The following is a 17,114-nucleotide window of genomic DNA, read 5'->3' as shown; positions in this document are numbered from 1 at the left end:
CAATTTTATGTTCTTGTAATTTCGGAGTTTTCATCAGCAAGATTTTTCTTCAGAACCATCCCAACTCGAATCTTAAATATTTATGGTCTACTTTATCCATTGCAAAATGCGGTACCAAAATAAGTGTATGTTTTACACCGGACTTATGGATATGGTTATTGAGCTAGTGGACGCCAAATTATACATCTGGCGTTAGGACCCCGTGGTTGCGCGCAGGGACATTACCCGCTGCACTGTCCGGATGGGCACACTAAACGCTCATTACAATAAATCGTCTCGTAACCTGAAGTTGAAGGAGTCCCCCGGCCTGAAAGTGACGACCACAACATCCATTTGAAGAAGAAGGAGCACGTGGTTAAGTAAGTCTTATAAATCTCCCTCTACAACCGGCCGTATGCTGTTGTGCCACTGGCAACATCAGCTCTGTGGACCGATTTTCAGAGCAAGAAGAGATGGAGGAACGCGTCAACGGTCTACCATTGTATTAAAAGGAAATACCGATTATCTTTATACTTCAACCTACTTGCCATACTTTTGATACATTTTTTCCCTCGCATTTTCTCCCATTTATTTTGACCCAACACATGCGTTATAACAACTTTAATAGATTATATCTCCTCGAGAGAACACTTTGCGAGAACCAGGACGGGTTGATTTTTGCACTGTTGTATGCTCTTCTGTCAAGAACCGCGATGCAACTGCTCAGCGAAGCCCACCTTGATCTCGAGATAGAGAAATCAAAGACGGACTTGTGCTGAGCGCGGTACTGGCCACCGTTGGAAAGCTCGCAGCGCTCTGATGCGGTAGAAGGTGTGCGCTAACCCACAGGCTACACGTCTGTTCTGTACAACTGGAGATAGCGAGCTGGCTGGTTGTAGTTTGTTTTTGCTTCAAGGTTTTTCGTGTTAAACTTTGATTGGCATTTAATGGCCACAATTCGGTCTTTTTCGTTTGGACAATTGTAACTTTACGCGCGTTTAGTATGCGTTTGTTGTGAAGGGATTGGTAATAATCATACATAGCCTACTGCTGCTGTCTGCTCCCCGCTGCCCGTATAACGGATTTTACAGATTAGTTCACTTCCATGGTTGAATGGATTTCCAGGTACAATTTGAAATATCGTGCTGAAACTGGGACCACAAAACTACCACGTTTCCCAATATTTCGGCCACAAGTAGTTAAGTGTGTGAGCCTATATATCCAATATTTAGGCTTTTTTTCTCATGTTTATATTGCCTTTCCGTTATATTTAAATCTCCTTTCCAAGGCTCCTTTATCTTTTTTTTGTCAAGATTTCAAGACGCTGCTGTAGTCTATTTTTAGAGTTCACAATGAACTACTGCGTTTTAAGTCTTCTCCTGACCATGGATTTAGCCACTGTGGCCGTCAGTTTGTCTACATGCAGTACGCTGGACATGGATCAGTTTATGAAAAAGCGCATAGAAGCCATCCGTGGACAGATACTGAGCAAGCTGAAGCTCACCAGCCCCCCGGAGACGTACCCCAAGCCCGAGGAGGTGTCGCGGGATATCGTCGCCATCTATAACAGCACGAGGGACCTGTTGCAGGAGAAAGCCAACGATCGGGCGGCGACGTGTGAGCGCCAACGAAGCGAGGAGGAGTACTACGCAAAAGAGGTTCACAAAATCGACATGCAACCCCCCTACCCCTCTGAGAGTAAGTGTTTGTGTGTGTGTGTGTGTGTGTGCGCGCGCCTGAATACGTGCCAGAGCGCACGCGCACCTGTGTAACGGTTTAATGCATAATTGAAAAGCTCCAATAACCAGTAATTACCCACTGGGCACAGAAGTCAGTTCAACGTACATTTGGTTGAGTTGACAACTAAAGTGAATTCAACAAAACATGTCACCATGTCATTGAAGTTAGGTTAAAAGTTGGGTGACTGCAAATCCAATCCGTTTTCCCCTGTGAGTTTTTGGGTTGAAATGACATGGAAACAACGTTGATTCAGCCAGTTGTTGCTCAGTGGGTAGTATTATCTGCAACGTTTTCAAAGATCGCCATTCCCTTTATGTATGTCATCATGTGTGTTTGGGATTATTTTGGGGGGAAAACTATACGAACTATTCCTGGCACTGCTGCATCCAGGCAGGCAAAACAACGATACTGCGAACCCTGCAGTTCGGCCTGTGATGCTAGAGCGGTCATCGAGAAAAAACTAGCCTGACTTGAACCTCTCGTGAGATAGGGGGATCGATTTCATCCTAGGCTGACTCCCGGCGCCGCCTTGACAATGTGTTATTGCATAGTTATGAGGTAGTAGAAGCAGACTACAATGAAACACTGATGCAATATTTACCCCCCCCACACCCCCCATCTCACTCTACAGAAAGAGTTCGTGGGTAAATTTGTAACATAACACGAGTGTTTTTCCCTCATGTTATGTTAATTCAGCGTGTCCTTGCCGGAGTCTCTCCAGCCTGGAGCTGCTGTGTAGATAGGGGACAGGGGTGAGCTCCAAGGACTCGTTAACCTCACAGAGAGGCCTATGAGTATTTCTAACACATTGAAGGAGTGGATTATATCTGTGATAACCTCTTATTCTCAGTGGGCCGCCTCTGAATTCCTGTTTTCCCCGACTGCTATAAACCCTGTCAAAATTGATAATACACTCACACGTCAAGTTTCTTCACGGTTTGCATGTCAAAAGCATGAAGAGCAGGGCAATCTAAAATATTGTCAGAACAGTTTTGAGACATCAAGTTTTATTCCTTTCATCTCAGGAGGCAGGGGTGATATTGAGATGGTGGTGTGTGTGTGTGTTTTGTGTGTAGACCTACACTCCCAAATTGGATTGGATTAACAGGGGTCTGAGACGGCTAACCCTGGGCTCCCAGAGTCACCACAATTACCTAATTTGAAGTTTTCTTTACCCCCTCACTGCTTTCAAGTAATAAACCACTGTGTTTTCTAACTCCATTTTTACATACACATTCATATTTTCAAAGTCATGGTTGCCTAAACATAATAATAATAATATTAAACGCTGCTATCGTGCCATTTATTCTGTAATCATTTTTTCTCCTCCAGATCAAATGTGAGTACACGGCATGGAGGAAAAATTCATTAGGAGATATTTTATATGCCCCAAGGTATATTTTGCATTAAATATTATCCTTGGCCCTGCCCGTTGTATAAATACCCTACATTTGAATAGATCAGGCAATGTGCCAAGCGCAGTCAGGAAGTTATTTACAGGGTATAAATAATCCTGAGTCAACATCCAGAGAAAAAGTCTGATTTTTTTATTTTATTTATCCTTTTTAATCTTCACTTCTGACGCTGCTCCACTCTTTAGCTCCTGGGAGGAAAGATGACAAAGAGAGAGAGACAGGAGAGAGAAAGTGAGAGAGGGAGTCAAACCACCAGTTGTTAGTCCCATAGTGCACAGCCAAAGATGATACGGATGGCTATTTTTTTAACAGTCGACTGTGTGTGTGTGTGTGTGTGTGATCCAGTGTCAAAGTGTGAATGTCTTTGCCAGCTAATGATGCACACAGACACACAAACACACAAGGGTATCAACCTTATTTGGTAGGGTGCCAGGAAGTCCTCAGAGGCAGCACAGTGGGGCACCATGGCACTGGAACTCACACTAAAATGTGCAAGGGGGAGAGGATGGGCTGGGGAGTGGAGTGGACCGGAGCAAGGGGGAGATGGGTGGGGTTGAGGGATGGTGTAGTGGGGGCAGAGACAAGCCCACAGTGCACTATTTAAACCAGCAAGCAGGCATTGTACATATAATACTGAATGCTGCCATGGGCTCTGCTCTGCCACTTGCTCCATGGACAATTCCAGCAGGAGACGCACTGTTGCTGGGCTGTGGAGTGGTTGGTAGAAAGGTGACCTATCCTTCCCCCATCCCAATCTCTTCCTCATCTCCCCATTCATTTTTGCCCCTCATTGATACTCATTGGCCCCCATTTAAACTCTTCCCAATGTTTGCCTTCTCTCACGCCCCCCTCACCCCTTTCCCAATCTCAGATGTATGTGTGTGTGCGTGCTGCATCTTTTTCAACCTTGTCACCTAGGCTATGTCATGGGGCAGTCTCTCATGATGCTGCATTATGGACTGTACAGTGGCAAGACAAAGTATGTGAACCCTTTGGAAATACCTGGATTTCTGCATAAATTGGTCATAAAATGTGATCTTCGTCTAGGTCACAACAATAGACAAACACAGTCTGCTTAAACTAATAACACACAAACAATGATATGTTTTCATGTCTTTATTGAACACACTGTGCAAATGTAACAGTATAACTTTAGACCGTCCCCTCGCCCCGACACGGGCGCGAACCAGGGACCCTCTGCACACATCAACAACAGTCACCCACGAAGCATCGTTACCCATCGAACCACTACTTCAAGGTCTCAAAGCGAGTGACGTCACCAATTGAAACGCTATTAGCGCACACCACCACTAACTAGCTAGCCATTTCACATCGGTTACACAAATATTCACAGTGCAGGGTGGAAAATAAGTATGTGAACCCTTGGATTTAGTAACTGGTTGACACTCCTTTGGCAGCAATAACCTCAACCAAACGTGTTCTGTAGTTGCGGATCAGACCTGCACAACGGTCAGGAGGAATTTTGGACCATTCCTCTTTACAAAACTGTTTCAGTTCAGCAATATTCTTGGGATGTCTGTTGTGAACCGCTCTCTTGAGGTCATGCCACAGCATCTCAATCGGGTTGAGGTCAGGACTCTGACTGGGCCACTCCAGAAGGCATATTTTCTTCTGTTGAAGCCATTCTATTGTTGATTTGCTTCTGTGTTTTGGGTCGTTGTCCTGTTGCATCACCCGACTTCTGTTGAGCTTCAATTGGCAGACAGATAGCCTAACATTCTCCTGCAAAATGTCTTGATAAATTTGGGAATTCATTTTCTGTCGATGATAGCAAGCTGTCCAGGCCCAGAGGTAGCAAAGCAGCCCCAAACCATGATGCTCCTTCCACCATACTTTACAGTTGGAATTCGTTTTTGATGTAGGTGTGCTGTGCCTTTTTTCTCTCCACACATAGTGTTGTGTGTTCCTTCCAAACAACTGTAGTTTAATCTGTCCACAAAATATTTTGCCAGTAGCGCTGTGGAACTTCCAGGTGCACTTTTGCAAACTTCAGACGTGTAGCAATGTTTTTTTTGGACAGCAGTGGCTTCTTCCGTGGTGCCCTCCCATCAAACACCATTCTTGTTTAGTGTTTTACGTATCGTAGACTCATCAACAGAGATGTTAGCATGTTCCAGAGATTTCTGTAAGTCTTTAGCTGACACTAGGATTCTTCCTAACCTCATTGAGTATTCTGCGCTATGCTCTTGCAGTCACCTTTGCAGGATGGTCACTCCTAGGGAGAGCAACAACAGTGCTGAACTTTCTCCATTTATAGACAATTTGTCTTACCGTGGACTGATGAACATCAAGGCTTTTAGATATAGTTTTGTAACCCTTTCCAGCTTTATGCAAGTCAACAATTTTAGGTCTTTATGCAAGTCAACAATCTTAGGTCTTCTGAGATCTCTTTTGTTCGAGGCATGGTTCACATCAGGCAATGCTTCTTGTGAATAGCAAACTCACATTTTGTGAGTGTTTTTTATAGGGCAAGCCAGCTCTAACCAACATCTCCAATCTCGTCTCATTGATTGGACTCCAGGTTAGCTGACTCCTGACCCCAATTAGCTTTTGGAGAATCATTAGCATAGGGGATCACATACTTTCCCCAACCTACACTGTGACTGTTTAAACGATGTATTGAATATAGACAACAAAAATACCATCGTTTGTGTGTTATTAATTTAAGCACACTATGTTTTTCTATTGTTGTGACTTAGAGGAAGATCAGATCAAATTTGATGACCAATTTATGCAGAAATACAGGTAATTCCAAAGGGTTCAGATACTTTTTTCTTGCCACTGTACAAGCTGATACTACATTGGCCTGTTAGCATGCCCTCATTGCCCTATACAGGAAAATGTTATTTAGCATAGCCCCGCCCACTCTCTAAATTATTGTATGTCTCCAGTGTGCTATAGCTCTCCTGTGGACTAGAGCTTTCCAGGAACACAGTGACCCTATTGTGTTTGTGTGTGTGTGTGTGTGTCTGTTGGGGATAGTTTTGCCATTCCCTTTACCGTGGTGTATGTATGTTTAAACTATATGTGTTGCTTGCTTTTATAAAATGGGATTTAGATGATGTCGTGTACACAGCATCGTTCAAAGGCAGGGGTTAAACTAATAGCCTCATAATTTAGCAGCACATTAATTCTGACTTGTTCTTCATGTGCAAACCTTTATTGACTATGATAAATGGTCGGAGAGGAGAAAGCATTATAGCCTAGACGTAGAAGGATGGCATCGTGAGAGTAGCATCAGCTATGCTGTCTTGTCCTTGTGATAAGACAGGAATGCTGGTTGGTTCAAATTTTGCAGTGGAGGAAAAAGTACAAATTGTCATACTTGAATAAAAGTAAAGATACCTTAATAGAAAATGACTAAAGTAAAAGTGAACGTCACCCAGTAAAATACTACTTGAGTAAAAGGGGTTAGGAAAACACATTTCAGTTGAATGCATTCAGTTGTACAACTGACTAGGTGTCCCCCTTTCCCTTTCCCTAAAAGTATTTGGTTTAAATATACTTAAGTATCAAAAGTAAATGTAATTGCAAAAATATACTTAAACATCAAAATTAAAAGTAAAACTATAAATCATTTCAAATCCCTTATTTTATTAAGCAAACCAGACGGCACCATTTTTATTTTTAAAATTTAAGGATAGCCGGGGGCACATTCAACACTCAGGCATAATTTACAAACAAAGTATTTGTGCTTAGTGAGTCCACCAGATCAGAGGCAGTAGTGATGATAAATGCGTGCATTGGACCATTTTCCAGTCCTGATAAGCATTCAAAATGTTAACAAGTACTTTTGGGTTTCAGGGAAAATGTATGGAGTAAAAAGTACATTATTTTCTTTAGGAATGTAGTAAAGTAAAAGTAAAAGAAGTTAAAAATATAAATAGTTAAGTCAAGTACAGATACCCAAAAAAGACTTTCAAGTATTTTTACTTAAGCACTTTACACTTTACAATGAAAACTGTTACAGCTGTACTTGAATATATGCCCTACACCCAAACAAGGGCACTGCGTTCATCCACCTCTGGCCTGCTCGCCTCCCTACCTCTGAGGAAGTACAGTTCCTGCTCAGCCCAGTCAAAACTGTTCGCTGCTCTGGCACCCCAATGGTGGAACAAACTCCCTCACGACGCCAGGTCAGCGGAGTCAATCACCACCTTCCGGAGACACCTGAAACCCCACCTCTTTAAGGAATACCTAGGATAGGATAAAGTAATCCTTCTAACCCCCCCCCCTTAAAAGAGTTAGATGCACTATTGTAAAGTGGTTGTTCCACTGGATATCATAAGGTGAATGCACCAATTTGTAAGTCGCTCTGGATAAGAGCGTCTGCTAAATGACTTAAATGTAAATGTAAATATAGAACATTCTGCTCATTATATACTGAACAAAAATATAAACGCAACACGCAACAATTTCAAAGATGTTACTGAGTTACAGTTCATATGAGGAAATCAGTCAATTGAAATAAATAAATTAGGCCCTAATCTATGGATTTCACATGACTTGGGCAAGGGCGCAGCTTTTCAGAATGAGTTTTTCCCCACAAAAGGGCTTTATTACAGATATAAATATTCCTCAGCACCCCCTCAGACGATCCCGCAGGTGAAGAAGCCGGATGTAGAGGTCCAGGGCTGGCGTGGTTACAAATGGTCTGCGGTTGTGAGGCCGGTTGGACGTACTGCCAAATTCTCTAAATGGCTTATGGTAGAGAAATTAACATTAAATGATCTGGAAACAGCTCAGGTGTGCATTCCTGCAGTCAGGGTGCCAATTGCGCACTCCCTCAAAACATGAGACATCTGTGGTATTGTGTTGTGTGACAAAACGGCACATTTTAGAGTGGCCTTTTATTGTCCCCAGCACAAGGTGCACCTGTGCAATGATCGTGCTGTTTAATCAGCTTCTTGATATGCCACACCTGTCAGGCGCAGGGATTATCTTGGCAAAAGAGAAATGCTCACTAACAGGGATGTAAACAAATTTCTGCCCAAAATTTGAGAGAAATACGCTTTCTGTGCGTATGGAACATTTCTAGAATATTTTATTTCATCTCGTGAAACATGGGACCAACACTTTACATGTTGCGTTTATATTTTTGTACAATATAGAAGTGCAATCCTCGTTCAGAGCAGCCTACTCCTCCCATGAGTTTAGTCATATCACTGGGGAGTGTTTTGTATTAAACTATATGTGGCATTTGATTTACATTAACGTTAACGTTGGAAATGTACATTGTAGAACAGAAGATTACATTGTACATAGTGTAGTACAATTTACTACACTATCTAAACTACACTCAATGCTTTAGACACTGATATGTTGTACGCACAGCAAATCACCGGACATATTTACAACTTATGAGACGTTGCTGGGCAAACATTTCAAAGTGGTTTTTAAGAGAGGTCAACCGCTAAGGAGCTAACACAGTGAGCGTAAATAGAGACCACATGTTGATTCTGCCTTTTATTTAGTCATGTGGATTCAAAGGAGCACTAATTACCTAGCCTTTCAATAACACGTCAGTACATTACACTTCGAACATCAAACATTACATGGTTCAAATAAAAATGCATTATGGCAAGTTTGAATCACTTCAGATTTGGAGTGCTTCGGTGTGATTTATAAAACAGAAACACCTTATTTACATACGTATTCAGACCCTTTGCTATGAGACTCAACATTGAGTTCAAGTGCATCCTTGAGATGTTTCTACAACTTGATTGGAGTCCACCTGTGCTAAGTTCAATTGAATGGACATGATTTGGAACCCGATGGTCACTCTGACAGAGCTATAGAGTTCCTCTGCTCTGTGGAGATGGGTGAATCCGATCGAACATCTCTGGAGAGACTTGAAAATAGCTGTGCAGCGACGCTCCCCATCCAACCTGACAGAGCTTGAGAGGATTTGCAGAATGGGAGAAACTCCCCAAATACAGGTGTGCCAAGCTTGTAGTACCATACTCAAGAAGACTCGAGGCTGTAATCGCTGCCAAAGGTGCTTCAACAAGGTACTGAGTAAAGGGTTTGAATACTTCTGTAAATGTGATATTTCAGTTTTTAACTGTTTTTGCTCTGTCATTATGGGATATTGTGTGTCGATTGATGAGTGGGGAGAAAAACAATTTGATCCATTTTAGAATAAGGCTGTAACATAATCAAATGTGGGAAGGGCCCGTAAGTAAGCATTTCACTTAGTCTATACCTGTTGTTCACGAAGCATGTGACAAATACAATTTGATTTGATTTTGATTTGTTATTTTGCTTTTGTCCAGTTTTTTGTTCTTCATAATATAACTCTCCTAAGGTGAGCTATCTAGCCTAGTGCTGTGTAGAGACATTCTTCTGGTGAGAGTTTGCAAAGGGGCCAGATAATAAGAAAGGCCCAGTGTGTGTGTGCCAAGTGTTTGAGTTACATAATGACATCTAATCAGCTTTTTAAACTTTCTGCAGGAAGGATGTGTCCCTTTTGTTATGGCAAGCAGAAAGTGTCAGACTTACATAGGTCTTAAAGACAAATGCACATTTATGAATAGCACTGCTTGTATTAAGATGTAATGGTGTGTATTGTGTGCATGCATGTGTCCGTGTCCATGTTTGTTTACATGTGTGCTTATGTGCATTCAAGCATGTACAATACCAGTCAAAAGTTTGGACACACCTACTCATTCAAGGGTTTTTTCTTTATTTTGACTATTTTCTTCATTTTAGAATAATAGTGAAGACATCAAAACTATGAAATAACACTTGAAATCATGTAGTAACCAAAAAAGTGTTTAAATACATAAAAATATATTTTATCTTTGAGGTTCTTCAAAGTAGCCACCCTTTGCCTTGATGACAGCTTTGTACACTCTTGGCATTCTCTCAACCAGATTCATGAGATAGTCACCTGGAATGCATTTCAATTAACAGGTGTGCCTTGTTAAAAGTTAATTTGTGAAATTTCTTTCCTTCTTAGCGTGTTTGACCCAATCAGTTGTGTTGTGACAAGGTAGTGGTGGTATACAGATATGGATCAAGTCCATATTATGGCAAGAACAGCTCAAATAAGCAAAGATAAATGACAGTCCATCATTACTTTAAGACATGAAGGTCAGTCAATCCAGAAAATTAGAATAACTTTTAAAGTTTCTTCAAGTACAGTTGCAAAAACCATCAAGCGCTATGATGAAACTGGCTCTCATGAGGACCGCCACAGTAAAGAAAGACCCAAAGTTACCTCTGCAGAGGATAAGTTCATTAGAGTTAACTGCACCTCAGATTGCAGCCCAAATAAATGCTTTACAGAGTTCAAGTAACAGACACATCTCAACATCAACTGTTCAGAGGAGACTGTGTGATTCAGGCCTTCATGGTCGAATTGCTTCAAATAAACCACAACTAAAGAACACCAATAATAAGAAGAGACTTGCTTGGGCCAAGAAACATGAGCAATGGACATTAGACCATTGGAAATCTGTCCTTTGATCTGATGAGTCCAAATTTGAGGTTTTTGGTTCCAACCGCCGTGTCTTTGTGAGATGCAGAGTAGGTGAACGGATAATCTCCGCATGTGTAGTTCCCACCATGAAGCATGGAGGAGGTGTGATGTTGTGGAGGTGTTTTGCTACTGACACTGTCAGTGATTTATTTAGAATTCAAGGCACACTTAACCAGCATGGCTACCCCAGCATTCTGCAGCGATACGCCATCCCATCTGGTTTGCGCTTAGTGGGACTATCATTTGTTTTCAACAGGACAATGACCCAACACACCTCCAAGCTGTGTAAGGGCTATTTGACTAAGAAGGAGAGTGATGGAGTGCTGCATCAGATGACCTGGCCTCCACAATCACCCAACCGCAACCCATATGAGATGGTTTGGGATGAGTTGCACCGCAGAGTGAAGGAAAGTCAGACAACAAGTGCTCAGCATATGTGGGAACTCCTTCAAGACTGTTGGAAAAGCATTCCAGGTGAAGCTGGTTGAGAGAATGCCAAGAGTGTGTTAAGCTATCATCAAGGCAAAGGGTGCTTTGAAGAATCTAAAATCTAAAATATATTTTGGTTTGTTTAACACTTTTTTTGGTTACTACATGATTCCATATGTGTTATCTCATAGTTTTGATTTATTCAATATTATTCTACAATGTAGAAAATAGTACAAATAAAGAATGTGTAGGTGTGTCCAAACTTTAGACTGGTCCTGTATGTGCTTGTGTTCTTGTCTGTGTGTGTACAGTATGTCTGTGTGCCTGTCTAGTATGTTAAAGGTCCAATGCAAACGTTTTTATCTCAATATCAAATCATTTTTTGGTAACAATTAAGTACCTTACTGAGATTGTTTTAAATTAAAATGGTCAAAAATAAACAAAAATAGCTTCTTAGCAAAGAGCAATTTCTCAAGCAAGATTTTTGCCATGGCTGTCTGGCAGTGGGCTGAGTGGGGAGAGGGAAAACAAGCTGTTATTGGCAGAGAGATTTGGAACTATCTTTCTTATTGGTCTATTAACTAATTTACCACCTGGTGATGCCACCAGGCAGGCCAAAACTTCATCCCACCAAAACAGGCAGAAATTTCAGGTGGTCTTTTGAAACAGCTTTTACACTAAAAGTGCATTATCATTATTTGCCTTATTTTCACAGTATTATTCCCTCAGTGCAGAAATATGAAGTACAGACAAATCTAGTTTTTGACCGCACTGGACCTCTTATATAATATCAGCATCGTTGTTCGTTTGTGTTTGACTGCTGCTGTTTGTGTGTTCGGATGTGTTAGCTCAGTACGTTGAAGGCCTCGTATGTGTTGATCCTGGTGTGGCTCGATGCGTGTGATGGATTGTGTTTAGTTTAAGTGAACACTCTTGCCTATCTCCCCTGCACTGCTGTAAATAAACACGGTCGTGTGGCGTGTGTGTGCGCGTGTGTCCGTATGTGCGTTCGTGCGTGTGCTGCTGCTTCTTGAGGAGAGGGCTGTACAAACAACAGCCAAACAGATGAACACAAACACACTGTGGAGAGCGGGCCCGTTTGAACTATTTTGCGAGTCAAAGCCTCACGCTCACGCTGTTTGCCACTATTATTAGCCGCATCTGACTTTCACCAAGCTGTTTCAAGGGAGAGGGACTTTCCTGGGTTTGGTGCCACGGTACCTCAAGCAATTGCACGTCAGTCTTGAAGGGATATTGTCCGAAAGCAACTCTTATAGTCAATGTGTTGCCCCTGTATCCCTGTTTCAGGTATATGGCTGTGATACGTAATCCTATGCCTTTCTCTATACCGGTGGCTTTATTGTTGCTGTGTCGTGGAGCTGAGTTCTATCATAATGCAACTGTGTTTGATATGTAATCATAATGCCATGTCGCCTTGGTGTTGTGCAGTTCTTTGAGGTCTACAGTAGGTCTTTGCCAGTGTTCAGTTTCTCTGCTGTCGTGCACCCTGTTGATGTCTCATTGGTGCTCTTAGAGAGGGAGAAGGAGAGAGAGAGAGAGCCAGGAGGTATCAGCAGCAGCAGCACTGTGGGGTTGTTGTTGAGAACGGGGCTCGATCCTCCGCTAGACTTACGCAAGACCTTGGACGCTGCTGCCATTTGAATTGGAGGACAACTGGGGCCAAACAGCATTGCGTAACCGAGGGAAAGATCGAAAAAGAAACGGGGAAAGAGAGAGAAAGAGTAAGCAAAAGAATAACAACTGTTCCTCCAACGACTTTTGGTATTGTTTACAACAATGGGACAGGTTCCCGTGTAAGATGCTACTAACAGGACAGTAATAGAAGGGAGTGAGCGCTAGTGGTGCTGTTAGTGGAGGGCAGTTTGGTGAATGTGCACTGCAGAGAGGCACGTTTTATGGGACTGGTGAATGTGCGGTTTGTAATGTTATGCAATCGCCGAGCAGAGGATAGTGTATTGCTGTGTGTGTCATAGTGTTCCGAAGGTTTATGTATTCAGCGATTAATGAGGTGAGGTATTCTCCCACTGAGTTTGGACCAGGCCACTGCTACCCAGCATGCATGCGCACCCGCTCGCTCTCGCTCATACACACACACATTTAAACACAAACATACACACACCGCCATGAGGTCTCTCTTTTTCTCCTTCCCTCTTACACTATTTCTCCTCGTCTTTCTCCCTCGCTGCTCTGCCTAGCTTGCTTGTTTTCTGGTTGCCATACAGCAACAGTGGAGAGGGACCATGTGTCTGTCTGGTGGCTGAAGCCCAAAAGCCCCTCTCATCTGAGTCTCTCTCTCTCTCTCTCTCTCTCTCTCTCTCTCTCTCTCTATATACATTTCTGTGCGTGTTGGTCTGTTGCTGGGAAAGATGCCTGTGGAGACTGACAGGCCTTCGTGGAAGGGGCTTCAAAGCACCGGGTATTTTTAGTTCCCAGGGATTATGTGCAGAGTTGTTTTCAATTTGCTATTGGCAGGTGAGTGGTTGGGCGGAGGCGTCTGCAGGGAACGAGACAGGCGGGAGCTCTCTTCCGTCTCACATTCCCTCTCGCCCTTTCTGTCGTCTTTTTCCCCCTTTACTCTCACCCCCCCCCCCCCCCCCCCACTTTGCCTCTGTGATCTCCTGTCTGTCTGTCCCTGTTTCCTTCTCGACTTCTCTCTTTATCGCTGTCTCGTTGTTCTCCTATTCCATCTAACGAGTTTCACTTTCTCAGCCAGTCGCCTTTTCCTCTCCCCTCTCCTTTCCTCGACCTCTTCGTTACCATTTCTTGACGAATATTTCTCTCCTTTCTTATTGCGCATTACTTTTTTTTTAATCCTCAGATGGTCGTCTTGATTCCACACAGGATCCGTCTCTCCCTCTCTCCCGCTCACCTTTGCATTCCTCCCTTCCATCTTTTCTCTCCTCTCCGCGTCTCCTCATCTCAAATAACATTTTATTTGTCACATGCTTCGTAAACAACAGGAGTAGACTAACAGTGAAATGCTTACTTACGGGCCCTTCCCAACAAATATAGAAGAAATAACAAGGAATAAATACACATTGTGTAACAACAACGTGGCTATATACACAGGGTACCAGTACCGAGTTGACGTGCAGGGGTACGAGGTAATTGCGGTAGATACAGTGCTTTCTGAAAGTATTTAGACCGTTTCACTTTTTCCACATTTTGTTACGTTACAGCCTTATTCTAAAATGGATTAAATAAAACATTTTCCTCATCAATCTATACACCATAGCCCATAATGACAAAGAAAAAACAGGTTTTTAGATCATTTTTTAACCAAGCCATGAGGTCGAAGGAATTGTCCGTAGAGCTCCAAGACAGGATTGTGTCGAGGCACAGATCTGGGGAAGGGTACCAAAACATTTCTGCAGCATTGAATGTCCCCAAGAACAAAGTGGCCTCCATCATTCTTAAATTGAAGAAGTTTGGAACCACCAAGACTCTTCCTAGAGCTGGCCGCCCAGCCAAACTGAGCAATCGGAGGAGAAGGGCCTTGGTCAGGGAGGTGACCAAGAACCCAATGGTCACTCTGACAGAACTCCAGAGTTCCTCTGTGGAGTTGGGAGAAACTTCCTGAAGGACAACCATCTCTGCAGCACTCCACCGATCAGGTTTTTATGGCAGAGTGGCCAGACAGAAGCCACTCCTCAGTAAAAGGCACATGACAGCCCGCTTGGAGTTTGCCAAAAGGCACCTAAAGGACTCTCAGACCATGAGAAACAAGATTCTCTGGTCTGATGAAACCAAGATTGAATTCTTTGGTCTGAATGCCAAGCATCACGTCTGGAGGAAACCTGGAACCATACCTACGGTGAAGCGTGGTGGTGGCAGCATCATGCTGTGGGGATTTTTTAGCAGCAGGGACTGGGAGACTAGTCAGGATTGATGGAAAGATGGATGGAGCACAGAGAGGTCGTTGATGAAAATCTGCTCCAGATTGGTAGAAAACATTTACAGAAGCCTAAGGCATTGGGTGGTTTAGCTCTACCAAATTTTAAGACATACTATTGGGCTGCAAATTTCAGAGCCCTTTTGTACTGGCTGCAGACTGATCCTACTGGCCCTAGACCACTCTCGGTCCAGATGGCGTCTGAATCGTGTAAACCTGCTCCACTTTCTTCTGTGTTGTACTCGTCTCTCCCAGTGTCCCTGGGCAAAAGGTGTGTCAACCCAATTGTAAAGCAGTCTCTTAAAATTTGGAATCAGTTCCGTTTAGCCTTTAGCCTCCGAGGCTTTTCTCTATCAGGCCCAATTAATCAGAACATTTTATTTCCTCCATCTTTGAATGATGGGGCTTTTGCCATCTGGCACTCACTAGGCCTCTCCTCACTAGCCCAATTATTCTTTGATGATACATTTGTCTCTTTTGCTCAGCTACAGGAAATGTTCAACCTCCCCCAATCCCACTTTTTCCGCTATCTCCAGACTAGGAACTTTGTCGGAGCTAACACACCTGAATTTCCCCATAGGCCTGCGAATACAGCTGTAGAGAGCATCTTTGAGCTGAACAAACTTCCTAGGGGCGCAATTTCAGATGTATATGCAATCATTCATGACTTACAGAACCCTCCTTTGGTGCCTTTAAAGACTCGATGGGAAAAGGATTTGGGGGAAGGACTTGGGGAAGACACCTGGGAATCTGTGCTGCACAAAGTGAATTCGTCCTCTTTTAGCACTAGACACAGCCTCATTCAATTCATTGTGGTTCACCGTATCCACTGATCCGGGGCCAAACTAGGAAGAATATTCTCAGATTTTGATCGTACCTGTGTCCGATGTAAAATGGAACCAACCACACTGTATCATATGTTTTGGGGCTGTCACAAAAGGTCAGGTTTCTGGGAATTCATATTTAAATGTTTCTCTGATATATATGACACTGTTATAGAGCCGTCTCACCTTACAGCACTTTTTGGAGTAATGCCCATAGGTGCCCCCCTGTCAAGAATTCAGTTGGACACTGTTGCTTATACAACTCTTTTAGCTAGATGACTAATACTCCAGAACTGGAAGATGGCAGTTTCCCCCATCTTATAAATATTGGGTGAGAGATGTGTTGTGCTCTCTGAAACTAGATTTTTTTTTTCAATACACGTGGGAACCCCAAACTGTTTCATGAGGCTTGGGCTCCATTCCGGTCTTACTTTAAACAGTCCATCTCTAATGGCATTCATATTAAAGCAATAATATGTCTGTATTTGACTCCCCTGTGACTTAAGGGCTGGATGAGCATTTCTTTGTGGGTTTTTTTTGGGGGGGGGACATTAAGGTTGATGATGTGCTTATTGATTGTGACCTGCGGATGCCCTGTTCATCTTGCCCGATCAGAGACTAAAATGTGAGCTTGTTTTGCCCTGTTTTTATTTTTATTTTGTTCACGCTTACATAAAATAAAATAAAATATATATTTTTTAAAGCATTGTCAACTTTGTTTTTGGTCCAGTGGATGGTCGGTCTGTGGCCATAACTGTCTGTGAGTGGCTGCATTTCTCCACCCCTGTCGCTTGTCTGTTTACAGGAACAATGGTGAGGTGTCTGCTCTGTCCCTGTACTACAGATTGCCCTTTAACCTTTGTAGCCTTCTGCCCGGTGTGTTTAACTTGTCTAAAGTACGGTATCTTTAAAGCTATTATTTTTTATTTGTATTTTTTCTAGTTCAGTATATTATTTATATTGTTTTGTGTTGTCTTGTGTGTAAAACGGAATAAACAGAGTTAAAAAAATAAAAAATAATCTGCTCCAGAGCGCTTAGGACCTCAGACTGAGGTGAAGGTTCACCTTCCAACTGGACAACGACAGGAGTGGCTTCGGAACAAGTCTCTGAATGTCCTTAAGTGGCCCAGCCAGAGCCCAGACTTGAACCCGATCTAACATCTCTGGAGAAACCTGAAAATAGCTGTTCAGCGACGCTCCCCATCCAACCTGACAAAGCTTGAGAGGATCTGCAGAGAAGAATGGGAGAAACTCCCCAATGACAGGAGTGCCACGCTTGTAGCGTCATACCCAAGAAGACTCGAGGCTGC

At 42.9% G+C, this 17,114-nt stretch overlaps 1 protein-coding gene across 1 annotated transcript in view; it reads left to right on the top strand.

The window, feature by feature from the left end:
• Positions 1–249: 249 nt before the first annotated feature.
• The window catches only part of LOC139564238 (transforming growth factor beta-2 proprotein-like), a 32,328-nt gene continuing 15,463 nt past the window's right edge, over positions 250–17,114 (top strand). Inside the window, exon 1 of the mRNA XM_071383590.1 lies at positions 250–1,677. Within this exon, the coding sequence (XP_071239691.1) occupies positions 1,332–1,677 (346 nt within the window). The 5' untranslated portion in view covers positions 250–1,331. The remainder of the gene's footprint in view (positions 1,678–17,114) is intronic.

Source organism: Salvelinus alpinus, chromosome 35 (assembly GCF_045679555.1).
Source record: "Salvelinus alpinus chromosome 35, SLU_Salpinus.1, whole genome shotgun sequence".
Lineage (NCBI taxonomy): Eukaryota > Metazoa > Chordata > Actinopteri > Salmoniformes > Salmonidae > Salvelinus > Salvelinus alpinus.
Note: the sequence above shows the minus strand (reverse complement) of the source record. Positions and strands in the feature narration are given on the sequence as shown.